At 38.6% G+C, this 23,176-nt stretch overlaps 1 protein-coding gene across 2 annotated transcripts in view; it reads left to right on the top strand.

Moving 5' to 3' along the window:
* CBFA2T2 (CBFA2/RUNX1 partner transcriptional co-repressor 2) overlaps nucleotides 1–23,176 on the top strand; it is a 185,559-nt gene that overhangs the window by 149,471 nt on the left and 12,912 nt on the right. For both annotated transcript variants that reach the window (XM_059039048.2, XM_059039046.2), the window contains exons 4-8: nucleotides 4,546–4,635; nucleotides 8,490–8,671; nucleotides 9,575–9,828; nucleotides 12,718–12,803; nucleotides 13,744–13,939. In XM_059039048.2, coding sequence (XP_058895031.1) covers nucleotides 4,546–4,635; nucleotides 8,490–8,671; nucleotides 9,575–9,828; nucleotides 12,718–12,803; nucleotides 13,744–13,939 — 808 coding nt within the window. The remainder of the gene's footprint in view (nucleotides 1–4,545; nucleotides 4,636–8,489; nucleotides 8,672–9,574; nucleotides 9,829–12,717; nucleotides 12,804–13,743; nucleotides 13,940–23,176) is intronic.

The following is a 23,176-nucleotide window of genomic DNA, read 5'->3' as shown; positions in this document are numbered from 1 at the left end:
AAGCCAGTATTAGGGAAATACTAATGAGCACAGACAAAAAGCAAACAAACCAAAACCCACCAAAAAAAAATCCCACCTCTTTCTAGCCAAAGGACTAGAAAAGGAGCAACCAAGCAAGATAGAAAACTTTTGGACAAAAAATCACTCTGTGGCAGTCAAACACCTCAGGAAAAGAAACACAATAATGTACACCCTTCCCCCTCCCCTTCAAGGCCTATTGGGGAGCCTGAGCTCCCATCCCTGCCCAGCAGTAGGGAACCCCTCCTTCCTTCTACAAATCAACAGAGGTTGAGTGGGGAGCCTGGGATTATACCCCACCTGACAGCATCAAAGATTCTTCTCTTCCCAATGGAACGCTATCAGAGAAGGCCTTGAAAATAGAAGATGTAGATAAAAGATCTGGAGTCTTACAACACAGAACCCAAAACATCCAGGATACAGCAGAAAATCACTTGTCATACCAAGAACTGACCATCTCAAGTGGAATGAGAAAGGTAACCAACAAACATCAGTTAAGATGACCCAGATGTTTGAAATATATGATGGGTTTTGATGCAGCCATCATAAAAATGCTTCAGTGAGCAGTTATCAACACAAATGAAGAAATAAAGAGCCTCAGCAAGGAAATAGAAGATATAAAGAAGAACTAAATGGAAAGTTAAGAACTGACAAATATAATAATGAAATTAAAAACTCAGTGATGGGGACTTCCCTGGTGGCACAGTGGATAAGAATCTGCCTGTGAATGCAGGGGACACGGGTTCGAGCCCTGGTCCTGGAAGATCCCACATGCCACGGAGCAACGAAGCCCGTCAGCCACACCTACTGAGCCTGTGTTCTAGAGCCAGTGTGCCACAATCACTGAGCCTGCATGCCACAACTGCTGAGCCTGCATGCCTGAAGCCCATGCTCTGCAACAAGAGAAGCCACCGCAAGGAGAAGCCCATGCACCGCAACTAAGAGCGACTCCCAGTCACAATGACTAGAGAAAGCCCGTGTAGCAATAAAGACCCAATGCAGCCAAATAAATAAAAATTTTAAAAAAACAAAAAAACAACTCAGTGATGGACTCAATAATAGACTGTAGAGAACAGAAGAAAGAATCAGTGAACTTGAAGCTGGAACGATAGAAAACTACCCAGTCTATTTATTGGGAAGTCCACTACCCAATCTAAACAACATACAGAAAATAAGTAAAAAAACATGAACAGAACCTCAGGGATTTAAAAGAGTATAACAAAAGATCTGAGTCACAGTAGGAGGAGGGAAAGAATGTGGGGCTGAAATAATGCCTGAGAAGTTCCCAAATTTAACAAAAGATCCAAGCCTACAGATTCAAAAAGACTGAGCAGACCTCAAAGAAGACATCCCATCCCAGGAATTCCCTTGTTGTCCAGTGGTTAGGATTCCGAGTTCTCACTGCTGAGGGCCAGGGCCCAGGTTCAATTCCTGGTCAGGGAACTGGAATCCTACAAGCCCTGTGGTGTGGCAAAAAAAAAAAAAAAAGACATCCCATCCCATCCCCCAAAATCTTGAAAGCAACAGAGAAAGCATCAGTAACCATGGATGCCAGAAGGAAGTGGCATATTTTTCAAGTGCTGGGAGAAAAGATTGTCAACCCAGAATCTTGTATCTATCAAAAATACCCTTCTGGAATGAAGGGTAGAAGGATCAAAATATTTTCACATGAAGTAAAGGTAAGAGAATTTGTCTTCAGCAGACCTACACTAAAATAATGGCTAGAGAATTCCCTGGCGGTCCAGTGCCAGACTGTCACTGCCAGGGGCCCAGGTTCAATCACCAGTTGGGAAACTAAGATCCCACAAGCCGCAGGGCACGGCCAGAAAAAAAAAAAGAAAAGAAAAGAAAGGCTAAAAGAGCTTCTTGAAACAGAAAGGAACCATAAAAGAAGGAATCTTGAAATATCAGGATAGGTGAAGGAAAAATGTAAAGAGTAAAAATATAGGTAAACACAATAGACTTTACTTCTCTTGGGTTGTCTAAATTATGTTTGATGGTTGAAGCAAAAATTATAACCTTGTCTGTTATGGTTGTCTGTATATATAAAGGAAATGTTTAAGACAATTATTATTATAAACCGGGGAAGATAAAGGTAGATAGGGTTTCTGTACTTCTTGTTCTTGATTTCATTGGTGATAACGTGAATGTACACATGCCATAAAATGGCATAGAACTATACACACATATTACCATGGTAGTTTCCTAGTTTTTATATTGCACTATAATTACATAAAATATAAACATTGGGAGAACCTTGGTGCCGGGATACAGAGGAACCTATCTGTGCTATTTTTTGCAACTTCCTATGATTACCATTATTTCAAAATCTTAAAAAAATTTTAGTCTGGTGGCCTATCTGTACCCATTGTCTTGTAAGATCTCTATAAGTGTTGCCCTTAGGATCCAGTGGACTAGATTCCCCTCATACTTTGCATTCTTACATTTTGTCTTCCTCAGAAACATCTTTCTCAAGGCTGTACTTTCACTTCTTCAGATGGCGCTTCTGTAAAGCCTTCCTTGTCCCCTTAAGTCTGCATGCCAGTAGTGTCCTGCACACATGTACTGTGATCATACTGTAATGAATGGCTTACTTTTCAGTTTTCCCACTAGACTATGAGGAAACAAACTGCTCTTATTGATTAAGTAACTGAATGAGAGGGAAGGATAACAGAACAATGGCCTATCTTCCCTCTCAGATAGAGGATTGCCTGTGATCTATAGTATATATAGCCTTGAGTCCATTTCTCTAACTTAAGTTAATCTTTTCCCTCCTTTGTCCATCCATAAGAAAACTTAGTCATTTCCTTCAGTCTTTCCATAGATTTAATCTACTTGTGTTTACTGTTTGAGGCTTGATTGCATTACTTGTAGTAAGGAGTGAATAGCATTCTCTTACACTTAATTTTTATTCCCGATTGCCGGTAGAGTTGGTTGAGTTGTATACCTGTCATTTACTTAAAACAAGCACTCAGCTAAGGTTTAAAAGAACATTTTTGGTATGAAATGGGGTAAACTGTACAAACATTTTCATTTAACATGGTTAAATTTGATACACTCTTTTTTTCCCAAAGGGAAATATTTTAGTTTTTTCTCAATATTGTATGATACATTTGGAAAATCCAACATAATTTCACATCCAGAAATAACTACTGTTGTAATTGTCCTTCCAGACACTTAAAATACTATATAAATGTATGTGTGTTATTTTCAAAAGTGGATTGTTGGAATATACTGCTATGTTATCTGGTTTTTCACTTAGTATATTATAGACACCTTTCTTCAATGCATACAAATCTGCCCTCCACCTTAAGCAGTATGATGTATGATGGTATTACAGTTTTTAATGCACTTTTGTGTTGAGGACCTATATGTTTTCCATTTCTTCTTGTTAAGAAACAGTATTTTGCTGATGAATAATTTGTGTGGTACATGTTACATCTTTGAACACTTGATGATTTTATAAAAATAAATCCTAGAAATCATCATTGTTCTTTCAGACAAGCAAGAATTCAGATTGATATTTTATTTTGTTTTGTTTTGAACTTATTAGTTTGCTGTGTTTTAGGGAATTGAAGTAAAAATAAAAATATTTTCTGAACTTTGAAGAAAATATTTGTATTGGTACATTCATTCCTCTTAGCAAAGGAGCTGAGAATTTTAGTTTAAAGAAAGACCTGAGGGCTTCCCTGGTGGCGCAGTGGTTGAGAATCCGCCTGCGGATGCAGGGGACACGAGTTCGTGCCCCGGTCCAAGAAGATCCCACATGCCGCGGAGCGGCTGGGCCCGTGAGCCATGGCCGCTGGGCCTGTGTGTCCGGAGCCTGTGCTTCGCAACGGGAGAGGCCACAGCAGTGAGAGGCCCGCGTACCACCAAAAAAAAAATAAAAATAAAAATAAATAAAGACCTGAAAAAATGCAGGGGAAGTGCTAATAACTTTCATGGGAATACTAAAATCTAACCAGTGGCATTCTGCCCTTTGGAGGTGTTCTGATTTGCAAACAGACCACTGGAAGGTAGAAGGCATCTTTTTTTGTTGTTAACTTCCGATTTGGAAGATTTAGGGAACTGATGCTAGGAGGTAGGCAGAACCAATGCAGAAATGAACTTCTGAAGACGTGAGGCTCTGAGTCATTAAGTTGATATCCTGGACTGATTTGGGAACTGTTCAGCTGGAAACACTGTAAGCTTGGTTACCTGTACCTGAGGTGACTTGTGATGAACCCCTCAATACAAGCAACCTGAGTGCTTCTCTTCACAAGAGGAAGGCAATGCCCTATTCTGCCTAGGCTGCTGAACATAGAGGGGAATTTGTTAGATTTGGGGTAGTAGAGAAGAAAATCAAGGAGTCTGAATTTCTTTCATAAAGGAAACAGAATTTGGTTAAACTTTGAGAGGGATTTGAGTTCACAGTAGTGCTCTTGGAGTTATCCTTTTCCTTATTATTTCAAAGGGTTCAGCACTATCAGATTTATGTTAGAACACTGTCCAGTTTTAGAAGTTGAACAATGCTGTTTATCTTTTCAGAACTCAACAGTAACAATTGAAGAATTCCATTGCAAGCTCCAAGAGGCTACAAACTTTCCTCTCCGTCCTTTTGTTATTCCATTCCTCAAGGTAATTTTTATGAGATAACTACTGGAATGTAATTTATCTTCAACATTTCCTCAAGATCTGTTACTGATCCCTGTTCTGTGATCTACATCAGGGCAGCTTGCCACATTTGATATCTTTATTTTATTTGGGGCTGCTACAGAAGTGTGAGTGGTTTGCGAATAAGCTTTATGCTTGATGAGATGAGAATTGCAAAAGCCTTGAGTTGTGGTGTGTATGCAGACACTGTTGGTGACACACAGAAGGAGCAGGTGGGGAGGCAGGGAACAGGAGTAGAGTGGGATGGAGGTGTGCATGGCATGGAGGTTGGGCTCTTAGCAGAGGAAGTAACTGGACACAGTCTTGTGGTTGTGGCCAGGGGGTGAAGAGTGTGTGTTATGGGAGGAGGCCTCCTCCTCCCCCCAGTTAGTCTCTAGTTTCTAATTACGTCCTCTGGAATTAATGTCCCCTGGAACATAACTTTTGGGGACACTGTTTAAAATTATTATGCGTACCTGATAGGTGAGCCAGTATTAAATTTATATATAATATGCTCCTTTAAAAAAAAAACCTTTTTATTTTGAAATAATTTCATGCTCACAAAGAAGTTTCAAGATGGTACAATAAAATTCAGGTTCTCCAAATGTTGATATTTTATCACATCTGCATTATTATTCTCTTTTCTTTCCATTTATTTTTTCCTCAGAAATGTTTCAGGGTAAGCTGCAGACATGATACATCTAAATACTGATACTTTAGTGTAATTATCAAATCAAGAAATTAACACTGGTATTTATAACACTATTATCTATAGACCTTATTCATATTTCACCAGATGTCCCACAAATGTCCTTTTTAACAAAATGTCATTTTTGGGGGTCCTGTATCTAATTCAGGATCACATGTTGGATTACATTGTCATATCTCTTCAGTCCATTTTAATCTGGAACAGCTTCTCAGTCTTTTATGATTTGGACAGTTTTGAAGAGTACAGGATAGTTATTTTATAGCGTATTTTTCAATTTGGATTTTTCTGATACTTCATGATGAGAATGAGGTTATGCATTTTAGGCAGAAATAGCAGGTAGGTGGTATTACTGCATGCTATCAGGAGACATAGGTGTTAATTTGTCTCATAATTGGTGATGTGGACTTTGATCAATTGGTAAAGGTGGTGTCCACCATGTTTTCCTACTGTAAAGTTACTATTTTTCCCATTAAACAATTTTTTAAAACAGGTAACATTATGACTCATACAGGTTTTAGAAAATAAACCTGTGTCATAGATTTTATTTAATTCATTATTAATGAGGGAATCTGTAAGGTGTTATAACCTGTTCAGGGGAGAAGCCAAAGAACAGACATTATAGGTCAGGATTATTGATAAGAATATGCAAACAAAAGTAAAATTGGCTTCTTCCGCAGTGGGCAAGGGAAGTCTCTAGAACCTCTATGCATGTAATTCTATGCATGTTCATAGACAACAAGTTTTTTGCTTTGCAACTGGTTATGTATAAGTTGCAGTCCTATAAAATAGGTCAAAGGCAATAAATGACTAGAGTCAGATAACAATGTATTCTAGACCAGGCATAGTCTGGAACCTTATGACCCGTATCCAGCCCACCACATTGTTTTGCAAAGCCCTGGAGATGAACATTTGTAATCGATTTGGTAATTTGGGACACTAACTTTGAACCCCAAACAAGCTAAAAATGTTATTCTCAATTCCTCCCTATCAAATGAATTCTATTCTTTTCATTAGTAGTAGACTATACCAAAAAAACTGAGCTCAATTTTTTTGTATTTTGACTTCTAAAAAAATATTAATTTATTTATTTTTGGCTGCATTGGGTCTTCGTTGCCACGTGCAGGCTTTCTCTGGTTTCAGCAAGAGGGGGCTACTCTTTGTTGTGATGCGGGGGCTTCTCATTGTGGTGGCTTCTGTTGTTATGGGGCACGGGCTCTAGGTGCGCAGGCTTCAGTAGTTGTGGCATGCGGGCTCAGTAGTTGTAGTTTGCGAGCTCAGTAGTTGTAGTTTGCAGGCTCTAGAGCACAGGCTCAGTAGTTGTGGCGCATGGGCTTAGTTGCTCCGTGGCATGTGGGATCTTCCCGGACCAGGGCTTGAACCCGTGTCCCCTGTGTTGGCAGGTGGATTCTTAACCACTGTGCCACCAGGGAACTCCCTGTATTTTGACTTTTGTCAGTACAGTATTTGTAGAAATTTGTTTTCTCTCTTTTATATGAGTACTCACATAGTATCTTCAGTTTTGTCTTGACAAAATAAATATGCCCCTTTTACCTTCTTTTACTTTACCTTTATTTCCTAAGTAAGTGTAATGCATCAAAAAGGCGGGTCATCTTAGCTGAAGTACTGATTCTGGTTTTTTAAAACTTTTAAAATTAGAGCATTATAGTCATGCAGGAAAATGCCTGTGTCTCAGTGCACAGCCTGTGTTGGGCTCTGTTCTGATGGCATTGACTCCTTGGCCTCTCAGAGCAGTCTGTGGTGCCTTTTTCAGCCTTGAAACAGCTGTGTGTTCTATCTTGGTCTCTTTTCTGTGTATCAGAGCCAGTAGATAATTATTTCCCCCAAGACTCCAGAATCAGAGAGATTTGGGAAATTTGTGTTAATAGGAAATGATTAGCATATTTAAAAATTCATCAGAGGGCACATGTCACAAATGTAAAGATCTGACATGATTTTTTTTTCAATTAAGTTTTTACAGTTGCTACAAGATTGAGGTTATAGAACAGACTTAAAAGTGTTTTATATCATCAAATTCTCTATTCTTAACTCTTGTTATTTTGGAAAACAGCATGAGGTAGGTTGTTTGGCAGCTTTTTGGCTAGCATTTGGGTTTTTGTCAATTTATTGCTGCTTTAAAACAGTTACTAACTATGGTGCTGCTAAATTAACTGTTGGTAAAGGGATGACTACTTGCATGTATTAAACTCTCTTTTGACTTTCTCATCTGTTTCCCTTAGGATAAAGACTTATTATGGGCTCAGTCTGAGTTGTTTTTAAATTTGGGGGGAAATATAATAATTTTTTAAATAAAATAAATATGGGGAAAGTATATTCTAAATATGAAGGACTTAACAGTTAAATTTAAAGATGAACAGGGTTTTTTGTATGATTTGTCCTGTTAGAGGTTTAAGTTTGAGGAGAAAGAAAAATAAACAGTACATAAATAATTATCCTTTTACAAAATAAGGAAACATGCTCAGTGGAGCACCACAATAAGAAATAGCTGCCCATGGGTTACCTGTGTATACTCAGATCCTAGACTAGTCTAAGGTTTGTTGCCTTCATTTCCATCACCCCTGTTACTTTTTTCAAAACCCCATGTTCCAACTAAGCCAGAATAGTCACTGTTTCTGGAATTCCATGGCAGCTGTAATAGAGAACAGGAAGGTAAGGTTGAGTAGTGCTATCAGAAATGGCTTAGATTCACAAGAGAGAAACCTGGACTTAAAATGATACAGGAAAGACTGAATTCCTCCTACTCCCATGTAGGCATTACTAATTTGCTAACTAACTGAAGTCTTCAAAAATGTTTAAGTTTTTAAATAATTATGTTCAACAAAGCTTTATTGAGCTTTGACTCTGTACTAGGCCACAAAGGTAATAAAGCAGTTTCTTCCTTAAGGAGATTTACATCTTGTTGGGGACAAGACGCACGTTAACAGTAATTCAAGTTCAGTGTAATGGATGTCACTTTATTCAGAGGGGGGCATATGAAAATTAGAATGACAAAGAGTGAAGGGCTTTTGTTTTGTGTCATCTTGTTCTTGAAAGCCATTTGAGGTGCTGAGCCCTGTGTATAGGGCCCAACACTGGGAAAACTGCCTTCCAGCCCCTGCCTCTTCTTTTCAAGGCGAACCTGCCTCTGCTGCAGCGAGAACTGCTGCACTGTGCTCGGGCCGCCAAGCAGACACCATCCCAGTACCTGGCTCAGCATGAACACCTTCTGCTCAACACAAGTATTGCATCCCCTGCTGACTCTTCTGAGCTGCTCATGGAGGTGCATGGAAATGGAAAGAGGCCCAGTCCAGAGAGGTGAGCAGAGAAGAGCTTTGTCATCCTTGCTTTTCTGGAACCACTCTGAGCTTTCCCTTTACTTGTGAAAGAAAAAGAACTTGATTACTGTGGTAATATGTAGGGATGGACTCTTAGTTTTGCTTTGTCCCAACATTAGGCAGCAATATGCTTCTCAACTCTTTAGATGACTCTGTATACCCCCTCTGATAAATTTCTACTTTTGAGCATTCTGTGGGTCCACTGCTCCAGAACCATGAGAAATATAATCTGTTCAAGGCATTTTTTTCTGATACGTGAAGTCTTGTAAAAGTATAACAGTTAATGAATCAGCTTTACTTTGAAGATTGAAATTATATTAATATAATTTATCCTCAAAATTTATGTATGAGTATCTACCGCTATTTTCTATGGTTTGTCAAGGAAGCAACATTTTAATAACAGTGGAAAATGTGTTACAATTGAAGCAAATGACTAAATACCCTGCCAATTCACAAGCATATTAATTATGTGAGCCTCTTTTCTCCCGTGTAGAGAATTGTCTCTTTCCAATACTGACCTCCACAGTAGCAAATTTGACCTTGAAACATTTCTAAATATAGTTGAACCCATAATCCTCCATAGTCCTATCACATAAGAAAATGCTGTCATCTTAGTTTCTCCCTTGCTTCATGAGGTTGAGATGTTTCTGCTTGGTTATGGATAGATTTGACCTCTCTTTTCATGCTGGGATAAATCAGTAATTTCAATTATCCGCCTGGCTCCTGAAGACTTTTCAGTTCATGCCTCATCTCAAACTTTTCTTATCATCTTCCTGTTTGTGAAAGTGCATAGCACAATACATAGCACAAAGTAGGTGCTTGGGCAATGTTTGCATGAACCCTTGTTGACAGGCTCAGACATGTACTTCCCATTCTTCTACAGGCGGGAAGAGAGCAGTTTTGAAAGAGATACAATTCCTCCTGAGCCTCCTGCCAAGAGAGTGTGTACCATTAGCCCTGCTCCCCGGCACAGTCCTGCCCTGACTGTGCCCCTCATGAATCCTGGGGGCCAGTTCCATCCTACTCCTCCACCTCTTCAGCACTATACCTTAGAAGATATTGCAACTTCCCACCTATATCGTGAACCCAACAAGATGCTAGAACATCGAGAAGTTCGTGATAGACACCACAATCTTAGTAAGTGGCATAAGCAGCGTGGTAATGATTCAAATTCAGATTGAATCCATGGGTTTCTTTCCTACTCAGTTATAAAGCAAAATACTATCACCATTGCTTTTTTCCACTGATAAGCTAAAACAATATTATACATAAAAAAGAATGTTAGAGTTATAGTATTCTCATTTGAAATTGATCTCAATTCATACCTTGTTGCTATTATTATATGATAGAAGTAGGCTAAACATATTTTTGGAAATACACAATGAAGCATTTAAGAATAAAGGGATATTACTTATTCTGATATGGTTCAGAAGAAAAATAGAGAATGACAAAGCGAATGAGGTAAAAATATTCACGTTTAGGAAATCTGGGTGAAGGGTCTATGAGAATTCTTTATTCTTGCAACATTTCTGTAAGTCTGAGTTTATTTCAGAATAAAATGTTTTTAAAATTAAGCAAGAAAGATGTAAAACATGTGGCTTTAAGAGGTGAAAGTGCAGAGACATTTAGGTCAGAGGTAAGGCATACCTAAATTTAAATCTTGGCTCTGCATTCTAACTAGCTGTGTGATCTTATGCAAGTTGCTTAGGCTCTCTGTACCTCAGATTACACATATCTAAAATGGAGAAGGACTTCCCTGGTGGCACGGTGGTTGAGAATCCACCTGCCAATGCAAGGGACACGGGTTAGATCCCTGGACCGGGAAGATCCCACATGCCACGGAGCAACTAAGCTGTGTACAACAACTACTGAGCCTGTGCTTTAGAGCCCACGAGCCACAACTACTGAGCCTGCATGCCACAGCTACTGAGCCCATGCACCGCAACTACTGAAGCCTGTGCGCCTAGAGCCCATACTCCTCAACAAGAGAAGCCACCGCGATGAGAAGTGTGTGTGCCACAACGAAGAGTAGCCTGTGCTCGCCACAATTAGAAAAGGCCAACACACAGAAATGAAGACCCAATGCAGCCAATAAAACCCAAAAAATTTATTAAAAAAAATAAAATGGAGAGAACACCACCTCCTGTGCTGGGTAATTGTCACATTTGGACTGCCTGGTATATGCATCTTCAGCAACCATTAAATTTAAGAAAAAACAAAAAGGCCCCTAGCAGACCTCACCCGAGATCAGTTTTGAACAAAGCTCCTTGTCAAAACTCAAATAAGTTTACTGTAGAAGGTTCTTTGTAATTTAACTGCTGAGATATGTCAGAGCAGAGAACCAAAGGGCTGCTAGTTTCCAGAATTGGCCCTGCATTTCCATTTGTGGGTTGCCCTGTGGAGTAAAAAGTTGCAAAACAGTTGCCTGTCCCCCCTTCTGACTTAGACTCACTAGCATCTTTCAGAAGCTCGGACCACAGTAGGGCCCTGGCTTCATGCAGTAATAGCTGAATGGTGTGGGCCACGACTGCAGTGGTGTTCTCAGCTGCCAACATTTACTGAGTCTTAAGTAATTAGATTGTGGTATATGTACATTATCTCTTTTAATCCTCACACATAGGATTCCATGGAGTTTATGCCTTTTTATACATGATGACAGAACTATGGCCAGAATCACATAGCTAGAAAGTGACAGAGACAAGATTCTGACCCCAGTTTTCTTATGCCGAGAGCTTGGGTACATTCCCAGTATGCCCTGATGGCTCCCTTAGCAGCTGTTCTGTATGGTTCTTATGTTAAAAATTCACCTTCCTATTGATTTCTTCTATATTCATACACATTTTTTGCCAGTTGAATTCGTTACCTTCTAAGAGAGAAGTATGCTAAAAACTAGCTAGAACTGCATTTTGGTCAGATTTTCCTTGTATTTCTAACAATTTTAGAAAAAGGTTTTTTCATCTTGAAGTGTTCTACTTGAAAGACCTTTAATCCTCTACCTTGAAGGTTTATTTTACAGTCAATCATTTGTTTTCCAGGCTGGTTATAGATTCCTTAATTTTCCCCAGTCCTCTTTTGAAAATGTATGCCCTAGTACAGTAGTTCTTACCAAATCATTTCCTACCCCCAACTTTTAAACAAACAAACTGTAACACTCCCCCAATCTACTCTCCTAAAATGAAATTTATGGATACTATAGCCTACCTTAGTCCCATAATTTTAGGATCAATATTTTAAAGTATAATACATAAAATATTTTATAATATATTAGTGCTCAGGCATGACTACACAAGAAGATATGATGAAATAAGCAGATGGTTGCACAAATACAGAATCACTATGAATACAACAGGTATAAATTCAGACTGATAACAGGTGTGTCACATTGACAGTTCAGATACTATCAGCAGTGTTGCCATGTGTGACATGATTTTCAAAATAGTGGATAATTCAGTATATCCTTGATTCACACAGTCATTGCATTCATGCAAATTTCAGTAACGTATATCAAAAACCATGCAAAAAATTATACTTTGGTTAATACTAAGTTGTTTCCAAGTGCTTGTACAGCACCAGCTCTGTTTGTGGTGATTAAGCGCTTGCATTGTGCCACAACCTTGCCAACATTTAGTATGATTGACAATTTAATATTTTCCAATATATAGATGTGGAACCATCTTAGTGAAGATTTTATTTACCCTGTGTGACTACATATAAGTTTGAATGTCTTTTTATATGTTTATGGATCATCTGTACTTTTTTGTCTGGGGCATACCTATTTATTCATTTCTCTTACTTGTTTTTCTTTTGGGCTATTTGTCTTTCATAATTGATTTGTAGGAGTTTTTTAATACATTCTGAGTAGTGATTTCTTGTTGGTTTTATGTCATTTTGTGGTTTTAGATCATTGTGAGTCATTGGCCTTAATAGTGTGCTCATAGTTGTTATGAATGTATGTGTATTTACTTGGTAGAATTCTGTTTACTGTATTCTTCCCTCTATCTTCAAATTTAATCTAATTTCTAATAGGTCTAAATGGAGGCTATCAAGATGAGTTGGTAGACCACCGTTTGACAGAAAGGGAATGGGCTGATGAATGGAAACATCTTGATCATGTAAGAATCTTACAGTGTATAGTTTTCCTAACTACTTGTTACTTTTAATTCTTAATGTTACGGAGAGTAAGAGTGTGTATGCTTGAAGTGAACTAACCAGAGCTACAATGTCTTTGCAATAAAAGCTGATTATCTACTACTGCCCCAGCTAGAGAGCTAAGAATAACTCCCACATCTTTGTGGTGGGGTGATCACTTGAAGTCATAACCAAGTGAAGCCATGTTGTATCATGGTTAAAAACATAGGCTTATGAGTTTTAGGTCCCAGCTTTGCCACTTCTACCTCTGTGATGGGCAGGTTCTTTCACCATTTTTAGCCTTAACTTTTATATCTTAAAAAAAAATAATGCTATATTATTTGAATTCATGGGGGGTTGTAATGATATGCAAGGTGCTTATCACAGGGCCTGGTATAATAAATGGACTGTTAAATAAATGGAGCTTCTCCAAATACAAATGAGAACTAGTACACTGGCACAGAATGTAAAACTCTGCCCCATTGGAAAAGAGAGTTTCCCCTCTCACTAAAAAGGGAAGAGAAGATGTAATACCTGCTTGAAATATACATACAGTAGCTTTTCCTTCCTGAGTGATGTTGTCTCTGAATGTAATTCTCTGATTGCATTCTTATATAAATCTCCTGCTTTAGGCAGAGATATAATGTATTTTCACCATACTCTTTAAAGAACCATATTGTGATGAAACTGGCTGCTTTAACCATGAAGAATCCAAAAAGTATTATTTTGAAATCTTAAAAATTGTGTGTATATATTTAAAGAGAAATAATAAGAAAGCCTTTCAAATATAAACTTGATATTGCTAAATCTGTAAGTTTCTTAAACCTTTACTCTTTATATTTTGTTTACCTGTCCTTGATTTTCAATGTTGATTGTATGAATGTCCTCATCCCATGGCTCTGCCTGATTTCTTGCCTGGCTCAGGCCCTGAACTGCATTATGGAAATGGTAGAGAAAACAAGGCGCTCCATGGCAGTCCTGAGGCGCTGTCAGGAATCAGATCGTGAAGAACTCAACTACTGGAAAAGACGATACAATGAAAACACAGAGATGAGGAAAACAGGGAGTGAGTTGGTCTCCAGGCAGCACAGTCCCGGGAGCGCAGATTCTCTCAGCAATGGTAAGGGGAGTATCACTTCAGTTGACAAGGGAGGCTTTGTATATATCTTTTTTGTTGTTGTTATTTTTTATTTTTGAGACTTTTTATATTTTACTTTAAAAGGAAGATGGTACTAGATTGTGGAATTAGAAAGACCTTGGTAACTATAAAAAATATGTCAAGGATTCAGTATTTGGCATGTTCAAGAAATACTGTCTTCCCCACATAGAAAGAGAATGTTTGTCATTTTCTGTTTTCAACTCTATACTGTATATAAGTGCTGAGTGATGATCAAAGAATGTTTGGATGTTAAATTCAGCCTGGCTGAATGTACTTGGGACTCTCATGTATATCACATTCATTCCTCACAGTAGCCCTAAAAAGCTTCACCTCAGCTTCCATCCCGTTTTCCCCATTCCCTATTTAGAAAATTACCATTTATTAACCTCTGCCTGGACAAAAAAATGAAAAGTTTTACTGTACCAAGCTGGATTGTGCCTTCCTGCCTTTTCCCACCCTGAAGCAGCAGAGATATGAACAATTGTTGAGCTCTCAATCCAGGATACATCCAGGACACCATAGCTATTCCTCCAAAAATGTTCCCTCACATTGACCCAGTAACTGAAAAGGCACCCTATTCAAAGGCATGGCTAAATGAGGGGCCACCTGTGATCAGAGTCTTTCCCCACCCACCCACTTCAAGCTCCCAGTTTTCCCTTGGAGAATGACTCCTCTTATGGCAAACCTAGCATGTTCCACAGAAGACAGCCATTAGTCTCAAAAAGACTACCCCCAAAATAGAGGCAAAGACATTGGAAACTAAGGGATTCCTCTCCCCCACCCTACCCACAGAGGTGACTCTTGAGCCAGCCATAGATTAGCAATATTGTGTAGAATATCCAGCACAGCAGGACGTCAAATACTTATAGTACAATTCTTTTAAAAGGAACCTCAAGCTAATTCTCAGTTATCTCTCACCATCTGAACCTTCACAAATACTCCCCGTCACAGCTCACAGAAACTTACCCTAAGTTGACCACCCAAATCACAAACCTTCCATCGAAGCTCTGCAAGTGAGAGGGCGTAGAGTGCAGAGTGAGCTGAGTTGGCTCTTCTCCAGCCAGGACTACAGGTCTTGCTGGTGTTGTTTAGAAACATTGCTTTGCATTGAGGGTTTAGCTAGGGTGACTATGGCTATCATCCTGTCATAACTATTACCAGCACCTCTCTTACTCTCGAAAATGAGGACAATTGGGATGATAAATTATATTGTCACTACAGGTGTACCTCTTCATGGATCCTAGGGTTTCCTCCTCTCAGGTTTCTCAGGGCACTATCAATCTGTCTGACTTGAACAGTATCTTTCAGTGTCTTTATTTATGCATATTATACATATTTAGTATTTTTATTTCATTGTTTATTTCTCTTTTAGTACGTTTGTTGCTTGCATTGTAGAAGGAAATCATAATATCCTAAACAAGTGAGCTACTCAATGTGGACCAAAACCACTCCAAAAACTACTTGTTACTGGTCTGTGATGATGGATCAGGCACTGTTTGCTTCACTCTCGGAAGAGACTGCTACACTAAGTAGCTCACTTAGAGACGTAATTGTTTTGCTTGCATTCTGCATAAGCTCCTTATGACTAATAACAGTTTGCAGACCAGCACTTTGAGTAGCACTGTCTATACTGGGCAGTGTTTTGGGGCATAGCACACAAACATACTCACCAGTGACTTTTAAATAGTTATATAAGTAGTGTTTTAAATGTTTGACGTTATATAGAAACCTCTGGTGGATTGTTATTTAAGTATTTAATATTTATATGTTTTGGTGATTTAGAGAGAACTTGAATGGACTTTGGATGACATTATTGTTTTCCCCATTTAAAATAATGGAATGAAGGTTTCCTCTCTCTGAAAATTTGTGGTTCACAATATTTTCAGGAACAGATTTTGCTCAGGGATGCATGAAAGGAATGTATTTTGGTATTTTATTTAAGGACACAAATAAATATGAAAACAATAGGAAAAACAAAATGATTATCACAGAATTCCAGAGAATAGTTTCCTCTGGGTGTGTGGCATGGAGGATGTTGATGATGTAGAGTGCAGAGTGAACTCTAATCATCTTTATCAGCTATTAGGACAGGATTACAAGTCCGGCTGGCATTATTTAAACATTACTATGGCTTACACTACTCACTTCTTGGGGATTGGGGGTTGCCAAAAGTGTTTTCTTTCTTAATCTGGAGGTTTATGTGTTTTCACTTTATAATTTTTCATTAAATTGTACATTAGTATTTTTATGAACTTGTTAGCATCTAATATTTTGCAATTAAAGTTTTGGTTTTTTGTTTTTAAATGTAAAGAAACTGACTCAGCTATCAGTTTTCCCCAGTTTTTTCTGAGAGTGAGAGTCACCTGGGTGTTTATTAGAACTACACATTCTAGACCTTTCCCTGGAAGTTATGATTCAAGGACCCAGGCATCTGAATATATATATGTTTAATGAGTCCAGTAATCAGGCAATTTGGGGAAAGCTGCCTGCAATTAAGTCCACAGTCAAGGGGCTTTCATGGAGCTTTTTAGTGGCTTGCATTCATATGACCAAACTCTAGAGGTAAGCCTCTAATAAAGGTGGAGACCAAAATCAAGAAACAGAAATGTGAGTTAACAGCAGCTTCTCAGAGAAAGGAAAACTTTAAAAAATATGTTGTTAGGGCTTCCCTGGTGGCGCAGTGGTTGGGAGTCCGCCTGCCGATGCAGGGGACGTGGGTTCGTGCCCCGGTCCGGGAGGATCCTGCGTGCCGCGGAGCGGCTGGGCCCGTGAGCCATGGCCACTGAGCCTGCACGTCCGGAGCCTGTGCTCCGCAGCAAGAGGGGCCACAACAGTGAGAGGTCCGCCTAGCACACACACACACAAAAATGTTTTTAGTATCCATAGAGAGAAAAAATTTTAAATAACCTAGAGGATCCATCAAACTCATATATCTAAATCATGAGTTTCAGAAACAGTGAACAGAAAGAAAATATTAAATAGTTACTGAAATACTTTTTAAATTTTACCCAGAACTGAAAGGCAGCATTCCAGCTTGAACTAGTCCATCAAGTAAACACAGTGGAAGAAACAGATTTACCAGTTTGCATCATTGAAAATTGGAAGACAACGAAAGGAAAATTATTTTAACCAAGAATTCTGTATGCAACCAAAACAATTGTTAGATTAATAACCCACAATTTAAGGGGGAAAAAATGCACCTCCCATCTACCTTTTATCATGGTGTTTACCGCATTTGGGTAGGATATGCCCCAACACAGGGAAGTAAACCATAAAGTGGAGAAAACATGGAATTGATAAAACAGGATGCAAGCGAGAAAGAGAGGAATGGAATCCCTGGGATATTTGAGAGGGTCCCAAACAACAGTGGGACATTCCAGGCTGAAATAGTCCAGAAAGCAGCCAGTTCAGACTGGAATAGCCCATCAGCTTGCTGGAGATTTTTTCAAGAAAAGGAAATTTATAAAATATTTACACCACAGGAAGAGAATTTGAGATTGAATTAGAAATAATTACATAAGAAACTTAGCACATGAATAAATCAGTTATTAGCTCTAAGAAAAACAAAAAGTTGTTCAGGAAGATAAAAAGATGTATAGAAGGACTTCCCTGGTGGCGCAGCGGTTAAGAATCCTCCTGCCAATGCAGGGGACATGGGTTTGAGCCCTGGTCTGGGAAGATCCCACATGCCGTGGAGCAACTAAGCCTGTGCGCCACAACTACTGAGCCTGTGCTCTAGAGCCTGTGCGCAACAACTACTGGAGCCCACGTGCCACAACTACTGAAGCTGATGCACCTAGAGCCTGTGCTTAGCAACAAGAGAAGCCACCGCGATGAGAAGCCTGCCCATTGTAACGAAGAGCAGCCCCCACTTGCTGCAACTAGAGAGAAAGCCTGCGGACAGCAACAAAGACCCAACACAGCCAAAAATAAATAAATAAATAAAATTTATAAAAACAAAAAAGATTCATAGAATATGAACCATGTGACTCATCTGTGATTAGCATTTACATTGAGTACTGTAAATGTTGACTATTGATGTAACAGAATTTGAGTATATCTCTATTTGGGGGAGGGGAAGGGGAAGGAATTATTGTGTCTCGTGGGCTGAGGGGAAGTTAAAAGAGAATGAATTCTTTCCTTCTGAAATGGCTAATCAATCAATAATGCCTGCAACTTGAAAGATCAAGATGTACCAATATTGGAAGAATCAACTAAAATGACACTTTACCATTGTTACAACAGAAAATATATATATGACCTACAGGTAGGTGACACTCCTAGTGTGGTTTGGGAGACCTTAACCATGAACACTGGGTTCCAAGCCAGGTACTCTTCTTCAGTAGTTAGCCCTGGATACCCCCTTAGAACCCATCTAAGGACCTTTGGAAAACTGATGCCCTGGCCCCACCTCCAGAGATTCTGATTTAATTTGTCTGAGATGGGACCTGGTCTTCCAGAGCTGAGAACCATTCCTTTATGTACATTATCACTTAATTCTTAGAGCAACCTCATGAGGTGGCTATCTTTTTCTTTTCCTTTCTTTCTTTTCCTTTCTTTCCTCTCTTTCCTCTTCCTTCCTTCCTTCCTTTCTTTCTTTCTTCTTTTAAACGGTTAGTCAAACTGTATGGCTCATTGTAGAAAATACAGAAACATAAAGAATTTACTAGTTTATCATCCCACTGAAGAGTTTGGGGATGTGTCTGAGAATTCTGGATTACAACTTTGTATTGATTTCTTTGAAAACATAACTTCATATTGAGCATGTTTCTCACATCATTGAGGAGTTTATGAATATAATTTTAATGACTATACTATAGTATTCCACCATGGAAATAAACTATAATTTCCTTAAGCCATTCCTATTGTTGAACATTAAGGTTTTTTGCTTGTTTTTTCTTTTTCAGTGAATAATGCAATATTTAAAATATATGTAGGGATTTTTCCTTTAGGGTATATCCTTAGTAAAATTAATGGGTTGTGGATACAGACATTTGTGTTCATTTGATCTTGTTTTATTTTGATGGATGGGATAGCTAATATGAGGTCAGATCTATCATTTTCTTTATGGTTTTTCCTTGACCTTGATCCCTACCCAAGGCACAATAAATTTCACCTATATTATATTCAAGTTTTGTGTGTTTGCATATTAGCTATCCAACTTTTAATGTTCCAGATAGTTTAAATTTTCCTACCATCAGTTTATACCCATCCTTTATCTGTTAAAATGAAGTAATTATCAGATGCTAATTTGGTTAAATACTTCAATCTATCTATTTCCTTCATTGATCTTTCTGACTATATTAGTTACCACTTTTAGTAATAATAGCTTATGTGGGCTCTTACTATGTTCCAGCCAGTGCTAATAAGCCTTACCTGTGTTTTCAAAACTGCCTATTGAGATATAAGAACTACCATTAGATTTGTTTACAGATGGCAAAACTGAGGCTTAAATAAGTTAGAAACTTGGCCAAAGTAGTCCTACAGCTATTATGTCAAGATTGTAAGTAGGGGACTTCCCTGGTGGTACAGTGGTTAAGAATCTGCCTGCCAATGCAGGGGGCACGGGTTCAAGGCCTGGTCCGGAAGGATCCCACAAGCCTTGGAGCAACTGAGCCCGTGTGTCACAACTACTGAGCTTGCACTCTAGAGCCCACGAGCCACAACAACTGAGCCCACACATCACAACTACTGAAGCCCACATGCCCTAGAGCCTGCACACCACAACTACTGAGCCCACACGATGCAACTACTGAAGCCCATGCGCTCTAGGGCTCGCATGCTGCAACTACTGAACCCCTGTGCCTAGAGCCTGTGCCTCGCAACAAGAGAAGCCACCACAATGAGAAGCCCGTGCACTGCAACGAAGAGTAGCCCCTGCTCGCTGCAACTAGAGAAAGCCAGTGTGCAGCAACGAAGACCCAGTGCAGCCAGAAAATAATAATAAATTTTTTAAATAAATAAATTAACTTAAAAAAGAAAGATTGTAAGTAGGCCATTCTATTCCAGAACCAGCACACAATCTTAGTGATTATGATAGCTTCCCAGTATAATATCAAACTTATTATTATAGCTTCAGAGTGTGTTTTAATATCTGGTAATGTTATATCCACTTCATTTTCTTGGGTATTTTAATTTCTTTATTCTTTAAATGGAATTTTAAAAAAATAAACTGCATTGCAAAAATGTCCAGCATTACAGAAACATATAGATTGTGAAAAATCTTATCCCCACCCACTTTTTCTCTATTCTCTTGGGCTCACTTACTAGCAAATTAGTGTGTTCTTAAAGAATTTTCTATGCCTATACTTAAAGATAACTTTTCTCAATTTTCTGTTTTGAAGTTTTTCAAACACAAAGAAATATTAAAAGAGCAGCACAGTGACCAATCATGTGCCCCATACCTAGATTCACCAGTTTTTCACATTTACCACATTTGCTTTCTTTCTTTACAGATGGGTAGATAGCTAGGTACAGTCTCCCCTAAACCATCATGATACTCATCCTTAAATGCTTTGTTTTGTTTCTTCTAAGAACTAGAGCATTCTCTTACAGAACCACAATACCATTAGTCCCCCATTTCTGATCCATGTATTTGCATTCTCTGTCTGACCTTTGATTAATAGCCTCTGAAACTCTAGTTTTCTTAGTAAATGAGCTGAAAATTTTGGCTTCTGGAAATACCATGAAAATGTTGCTAGTTTCCAGGCATGTCCTGACTAAGCTGAGAAGTTCCTTTAGGGTCATTTGCATCCTCCCCTCTTACATCTGTCAGAGAAATAAAATACTGATGACTGGACAGATACAAAGTTGATGACTGAAATGAAGTGGCTTTTCCTTGTTCGTCAAGGCTTCCCGATATCCACACAAGTAAGCAAGTGTTTCTTCTGTCATTTAACACCAATGACAGCTTATCTACACAAACTCTTTTCCTTACAGGTTTTCCTTATTTAAGACTTAGTTGACACTGATGAACTACCTTCTCCTTAGCTTGTGTTACTTTGCCTCTTCCAGTCCTAGATTTTTCCTTGTATTTATTTTATGAATCTTGGGTTTCTAGGTATTTGACAGATGGCCACATGAGTCAGGAACTTACCTATGTGGAAAAGAGTTCAGTTCTTCAGTTCTTGGAAGTGGTGTTAGCACTTCCTAGAGATCTCAGTCTCACAAAAAGTACTAACACTATCAAAATTTTAGACATATGGGGTTCCCTTTGGGGGTGATGAAAATGTTCTGGAAATGATGGTTGTACAACATTATGAATGTACTAAATGTCACTGAATTATACACTTTAAAATGGTAAGTTTTGTAGGTATTTTACACAATTAAAAAAAAAAAACACCTCATTATCCCCTCAGCTCTGGGGTGATACAGAAGTAGGTTCTCTGTGCTGATAGCTCTTGGAATAGGAGAGATTCCTTTCCTATCCAAGACCAGTTTGCAGCCAATTCTCAGGCATTCTTATAAGGACTAAAGTTCCTCTGGCAAACATTTCATGCCAGGCTGGCCTCCCTTGCCACACTGGGTGTTCCCCCTGGTTCCTCTTTGCACCATGGGTTAATGAGTGTTCAGAACATAAAATCTACTTTTCAGATTAACCTCAACAGAGCATAAGAAAGTGAGTAAGTCTGCTAGCACTGACTCATTTTTAAAAAGTTTTAAAAAACTCAAATTACCTTAATTAGTTTTCATACTTTTTAAAGCAATGCTTATAAAATATTATATCTTATAATCACAATAGATATATGTTAAGTCACCCTCCACCCCATGCTTTTCCCAGTAACAGTGTATTTGAAATACACTGTTCCAAATCAGAGTATTTTCTTTACTAGTTGCTTTTTTTTTTTTTTTTAAGTTTATAAGCATTTTAAAGGGAACTTGCTTAAATCACATATAAGGATTCAGAGTTGGCAAGAAGCAAAAGCCATATTCTGTGACCGATAGAAAACAGTTGCCAGAGACCTGAGCATGATGGATACAGTTAAATTGGATACAGACCCAGCACATACACATATGTATATGTGCATAAATATTGACTGTTATGTTTACACATTTGTTTTTAGGGAAGTACCTTAAAAATACCTACATGTTCATAGTGGGGAAGGACATAGAGATAAGTAAAAAGAAAGTGAGGCTTGGGCTTCCCTGGTGGCGCAGTGGTTAAGAATCCGCCTGCCAATGCAGGGGACACAAGTTCGAGCCCTGGTCCGGGAAGATCCCACATGCCGCAAAGCAACTAAGCCCGGGCGCCACAACTACTGAGCCTGTGCTCTAGAGCCCACGAGCCACAACTACTGAAGCTCACATGCCTAGAGCACGAGCTCTGCAACAAGAGAAGCCACCACAATGAGAAGCCTGTGCACTGCAACGAAGAGTAGCCCCTGCTCGCTGCAACTAGAGCAACCCAATGCAGCTAAAAAAATAAATAATAAATTTATTATGTTTTTTAAAGTGAGGTTCACTTTTAATCTCACTACTTTGAAATACTACTAATATTTGAGGCATGCATGTGTTTTATTTTTTATTGAAGTATAGTTGATTTACAATATATGTTTCAGGTATACAACATAGTGATTTACAATTTTTAAAGTTATACTCCATTTATAGTTATTATAAAATATTGGCTGTATTCCCTGTGTTGTATAATACATCCTTGTAGTTTATTTACTTTATACATAATAGTTTGTATTTTTTAATCCCCTACTCCGATTTTGCCCCTCCCTGCCTTCCCTATCCCTACTGGTAACCATTAGTTTGTTCTTTATATCTGTGAGTCTGTTTTCTTTTTGGTTATATTGACTAGTTTGTTTTATTTTTTAGATTGCACATGTAAGTGATAACATACAGCATTTATCTTTCTCTGTCTGACTTATTTCACTAAGCACAGTACCATCCAGGTCTATCCACATTGTTGCAAATGGCAAAATTTCATCCTTTTTTATGGTTGAGTAGTATTCCTGTGTGTGTATGTACCACATCTTTATCCATTTATATGTTGATGGACCCTTAGTTTACTTCCATATCTTGGCTATTGTAAATACTGCTGCTATGAACATTGGGGTGCATGTATCTTTTCAAATTAGTGTATTCGTTTTCTTCAGATATATACCCAGGTGTAGAATAGCTGGATCCATGTGGTAGTTCTGTTTTTAGTTTTTTGAGGAACTGCCATACTGTTGCCTACAATGTCTGCACCAA

This window comes from Kogia breviceps, chromosome 14 (assembly GCF_026419965.1).
Source record: "Kogia breviceps isolate mKogBre1 chromosome 14, mKogBre1 haplotype 1, whole genome shotgun sequence".
NCBI classification, from domain to species: Eukaryota; Metazoa; Chordata; class Mammalia; order Artiodactyla; family Physeteridae; genus Kogia; species Kogia breviceps.
Note: the sequence above shows the minus strand (reverse complement) of the source record. Positions and strands in the feature narration are given on the sequence as shown.